We start from the raw sequence: 5,544 nt of genomic DNA, 5'->3' as shown, positions 1-5,544 counted from the left end.
CGTCATCTTCCATGTCTCGATTTCTTATATTATCATCATTCAATTCCTCCACTAAAATCACAGCTAGTTTTGTTCTAAAATCTGTCATATGATCCTATTAAAGTAGAAATAAGAGTTAGATAATGATACAACATAGAATAAGTATTACATAAAAATGATCCTATTAAAGTAGAAATAAGAGTTAAATAATGATACAACATAGAATAAGTATAGTAAGTATTACATAAAAATTACCTGCGTAGGAGTGTCAGACAAATCATTTCCAGTGAAGTACTCCATAAAATTTATCATCCACAGACCACAAGATGACCTATATATGATTATAGAAATTAAATATATCCAATACATTTTTATCAATTTTATAAATGTTTTATATAAAAATGATTTTATAGAAATTAAATTAAATTAAATTATAGATATTAAATTAAATTTTATATAAATTAAATTAAATTAAATTAAATTTATTTATTTATATAGAAATTAAATAAAATTAATTTAATTTAATTTTATAGAAATTAAATTAAATTAAATTATGATAGCCGCGATGATAAAAAAACCTCACCCATGCAAGTGAATCAGACATGCCTACACGAAATAACAGAGTTGCTAATAAAAAAAATCTTAATGATGGGGTGGGTGTGTGTGATGAAAAAAATGTATATAGATAAATGCTACCACTCACAGCATCACCCACTCCCAACTCTAGAAAAAAAAACTTACAATCTCACCCACTCCCTCCTCTCCCCACCCCATCCCTATCCACGACTCCACGACGACTTCTCTCTGGTGGCCTCCCCTCCCCTTCATCTCCATCGCCGGCAGCGCCTCCCCTTCGTCATCAGCTCCCGCGAGGGCCCCGCCATGTTCTCTACTCCGCCCCGCCCTTCTTCGTATGCGCCGACGCCGGGGCCCTCCCTCCTCCTTGCGACGCCGTGTGGCCGAGCTCGGCATGGTCGCCAGCGATGCCGAGCCTTCCGTCCTCCTTCGGACGCGGGGGTTCGCGAGCTGGCCCTATGCTCTACCACGCCCCGCCCCTTCTTCGTCTACGCCGGCGTCGGGGCCCTCCTTCTTCCATGCGACGCCTTGCGGATCCTGTCGGCGAGCTTGGCGTCGAAGGCGTCGAGGTCCTCGATGGCGACGGCGCCATGGTCGCGGTTGTGCACGAGGCTCTCGCTGGGGACAGGGAAACGCGTACACGGGTCATCCTGGCCCGATTCGACAACGGCGCCAGATCTGGCAGACTACCCGTCGCCAGGAATCCCGTCGCCGGCAGGTTACTCCACCTAGGGCAAGAAAGACCGGCAACCCCCCGCCGAGGGCAAGATCCCGGCGTCGTCAACCGCAGCCCCCGCCGCCGAGCACCCACACGTACGCTCTCTCCCCCTTTCATTTCCCGCATTTCGCATGCCCTTTTCCTACTTGTTTTCTTCCTAGATGGGTGGTGGTTTGATTCGATTTGGTGCTTGGCTAGGTCATGCTGTGGGAGTGGTGGCTGGTGAGGCTGAAAGGGGAAGAGCGAAAGGTCGCTGTTTCTGGCTTCACTGAAAAGTATGCGTCTCTGCGATCCAAATTTGGTGGACCAGTTCTACGATTCCAGTCAAGTAGAACCCATTCTGACTAACCTTGCTTCTGTCAGGAATGAGCTATTCACTTCTGCATCCATAGCACAGCGTTATGAGTCTCTCACGCTCCAAGATGAAGATGGGGTTGTGGTGCTCCTTCATGGTTCATTTAGCTTATTGCGAATGCGTGAGAATGGGTTTTATGCGCACGCATGAACATTTGTTGTTGATGTTTCTTCTTCTGTCATTTCTGTTCATAATGGATGATGGAAAATCAGCCCATATTCAAGCAAAAGCTTATTCATGTGCAGAAAGATCATTTAGTTTTTCTATAACTTATATCGGTGAATTCTCCATTCATTTTTCTAAAGATCTATAACTTATATAACTGCAATGATTTAGTATATCGGTGAATTCTCCATTCAGCTTTCTAAAGATCTGTTTTCCCAGATGCGTGCTGCTGTGAGGCATGTCGCATCACTTTTCCCGACTGCAATCATTAGCGGAAGATCGCGTGACAAGGTATGTTGTTATATCATTTGCCTCCTTTTTTACTCTATATTTCTTCTACCTGACGTTTTCTGTCCCTTTAGGTATTTGACTTTGTGAAACTAACTGAACTATACTATGCTGGAAGTAATGGAATGGACATCATGGGGCCTATTAGGAAGTCTGAGTCCAATGGCCAGCATGTGCAATGTGTTAGGTCCACTGATTCAAAGGTGAAGCAACTTTCTTGATTTTGTTCCAACACGATCTTTTCTTCTGTTTCGAAATTTTGATTGTTCACTTCTTTTCACTCGCAGGGTAAAGAGGTCAATCTCTTCCAACCTGCAAGTGAGTTTTTACCTATGATAGCTGTGGTATGTATCAATGTCTAAACTCTAAAGGTTACGGTGCCATGTTAGAACATATATTTCAGGTTGCTCACCTTGGTGGTTTCCCAGGTGTTCGAAAATCTTAGCGAGAGTATAAAGGACATCGATGGCGCAAGGATGGAAGATAACAAGTTCTGCGTGTCTATGCTTTACCGAAACGTTGCACCACATGTAATTCTACAACTAAGAGTTCCTTTCAGTTTCATATCAGAAACAAATTCTCTTTTTAAAATGTTGACTGGGCACTTATCTTCTCTGTTTATTGCTTCGTAGGACTACGAAACAGTTCATCAGCGTGTAACTGCTGTTCTGAAGGACTACCCTTGTCTTAGGCTTACCCATGGGAGGAAGGTGAATATTATGCACAATCACCAGGCTTTGTATCAAATCATTTGTTAATCATAGCATTGTTTTAGTCACTTGCGTTCTTAATTGAAGGTTCTTGAAGTTCGCCCTGTCATTGACTGGAACAAGGGGAAAGCTGTGGAATTTTTGCTTGAATCACTTGGACTAAGCGAGAGTGACGATGTTCTTCCCATATATGTTGTAGATGACAAGACTGACGAAGATGCATTCAATGTGAGTCATGCCTCTGGTTTGCTTGCTTAACATACATTCTTTTAACGTTGTGAGGTGTATAAAGGTGTCTTGTTGGCGCATTTAGGTTCTGAAGGCAAACAACCATGGCTTTGGAATTCTGGTTTCATGTGTGCCCAAGGACAATTGATTGTTTTCTATGAATATGTCTAACATGTTTGCAACCAAATTAAAACTTTATTTAGATTACAAATGCAAACACATATATCAGCAAGATAAAAATAATGTTCTTATGCATATGCTATCATTAATTAACAAAACATACTTTGCTATTTTCATCATAATTCAAATAATGTTCATGCATTTCAAGAAATGTCCTAAAATTTTAAGAGCATAATGTGATTATCACAATTGGAGATTATAATTTTTTTTCTTCCGTTGCAACGCACGGGCCCTTACAACATATGTCTTAATATTAATGGTTCAGATATGCTGAAGGAGAAGGAGGTACCGAAAGGGGATGGGAGCAACAAGTTTGGTCCGAAAGAGGTATACCCATCTGTCTGCAGACTGCTCTTAATACATTCTTTCCTTCGCCATGCTGTAATGTTTACGTCTTTCCACTTATCAAATTTTAGTTCCATGTGAAGTGATGCATATTGGAATACATTTTCCAGTCCTTCGAGCTGTTGCATGAATAAATGACAACGCATTAGCATCACAACCGAAGAATAACATAAATCATCTTATCAAAAGATGGTGCACTGGAACTAATAATTAACCATAGCGATGAGGTCTTTGCGGTTCATTCGTGGGCCTAGGGAGTCGAGCACCTGGATACGTCGTACCCCGGTATTTATAACTGCTAGGTACCAATGAAAGTCTTTAATGTTTACTGGAACATATATCTGAAAATAGCTTTATTAATTCGTTTTCTTTTCTTTACATATATAATAGATATCAAACCAACGAACGGATATCTTGCTCCTTGTGGCTAGTGTATCTCTTTATTTTCTCTATATCGTTCCTTTAGTATATAATAGATAGATCCGGTTGAAATTCCTATGTTGTGGTTCATTTAGTTGGCAATTTCTAGCATTTCTAAAAATAATAGTTGTGATTACTAATCAGCTTACAACAACAGGGACCATATGATTAAGCACGTGGATGAGACGCTTAAATTGTTATGGTATGTTTACATGGTAATTTGTAGCTTTTTAAAAGAATAATCAACGTAGCGAGCATATAACCAGTGGACCAGATGCTTAAAGTAAACATAGTAAACAATTTTTGTTTTTCTCATGAATATTAAAATTTGTGAACATTTTGTATGTCTCATATCGTTTTAAATCATTCAAGAATTTATGATCTAGAAAATAGGACTATTAAATTAGACACTTGCATGCACACTTTCTATAAATGGAGGAATCACATTGTACTTTTCCACACATATTTGATATAGCATATCTACACAGAGCAGCGTTGCTCGCCTAGTTGAAATAGTTATTTTTTTAATTGCCGCTACTTCTTTTCACACACCAATACTGTGTGTTACCCTTAAAAAACACCGTTGTGTGTTTATCCAATATCTACTTTACCTCTCTCCTTAAAACAGTATGTGTGCATCTTAGGCTGCACAAATTGTGGTTACACCAGGATGTGTCGAAGGAAGTAGTTAGGGCCTGTTTGGGACTGCTCTCCTCCTTAAAATTCAGCTCTGCTCTAGAAAAGAGAAGCCAAACGGGGTAGCTTTACGATATGCCGCTCCGCAAAAAAACTAAAATCTGGGGTAGAACTTCAAAGTTTTTATGAAACTCCTAAGAGGGTGCTCCAAAAAACTCTAGAAGCTAGAGTTGGAGGGAAATTACCCACCACTGACACCAGTAAGTGGATACCCCTTCGTTTATTTCCCCTCAACAAATCAAATAGATTCTTTTCATCAGATTTTTTTATTTTTGAAGCTAGAGCTAGATGGAAGCCAAACATTCTCTTAATAGTGCTATAGCTTCTGTATGAAACTGATTCAAACTGAGTTTGATGAAGTGAAGCTGATTTTGATGAATTGAATCAGTTTCAAACAGGCCCTTTGACCATAATAATTAATTAATCTACGTACATCTAGATGACGCTAAAATATCATTGGTACTACGTAGTATACATCCTAGCTATCTAAATTGGCATATGTATTAAATGATCGGGACTATAATTTATGAACGCACAATCCTGACCATTAATGATAAGTATGAAGCGGCAGTAATTTGGGGAGGGCACGCGCCAGAATTTGTACGTAAATGTTTTTCTCAATCAACCTAACCCAGCCCTTGTACATCCAAATGGCCGGCCAACCGTAAAGCTCTGGTGGAAAAGTAATCTTTACGTGATTGGCCGTACAAATGTTTTTTTCTTTCCTGGAACGTATGTACGTTTTTATCTGTGCTACACGTGAAGTGAGGCCCACCTTGTTATATATACTCTCTCCGTTCCAAAATAACTATCTTAAGCTTAGTACAATTTTGTATTAGAGCTAGTACAAAGTCAAGACAGTTATTTTGGAACAGAAGGAGTAG

General features: G+C 39.8%; 1 protein-coding gene across 1 annotated transcript; it reads left to right on the top strand.

The window, feature by feature from the left end:
* Nucleotides 1–1,474: 1,474 nt before the first annotated feature.
* LOC123441509 (probable trehalose-phosphate phosphatase 2) lies at nucleotides 1,475–3,167 on the top strand. The gene is made up of 9 exons (XM_045117915.1): nucleotides 1,475–1,548; nucleotides 1,637–1,712; nucleotides 1,989–2,084; nucleotides 2,156–2,284; nucleotides 2,369–2,425; nucleotides 2,510–2,611; nucleotides 2,714–2,791; nucleotides 2,879–3,019; nucleotides 3,105–3,167. Exons 1-9 carry the CDS (start codon nucleotides 1,475–1,477, stop codon nucleotides 3,165–3,167), a joined length of 816 nt encoding a protein of 271 aa, XP_044973850.1.
* Nucleotides 3,168–5,544: the final 2,377 nt, after the last annotated feature.

This window comes from Hordeum vulgare, chromosome 3H (genome assembly GCF_904849725.1).
Source record: "Hordeum vulgare subsp. vulgare chromosome 3H, MorexV3_pseudomolecules_assembly, whole genome shotgun sequence".
Taxonomy (NCBI): Eukaryota; Viridiplantae; Streptophyta; class Magnoliopsida; order Poales; family Poaceae; genus Hordeum; species Hordeum vulgare.
Note: the sequence above shows the minus strand (reverse complement) of the source record. Positions and strands in the feature narration are given on the sequence as shown.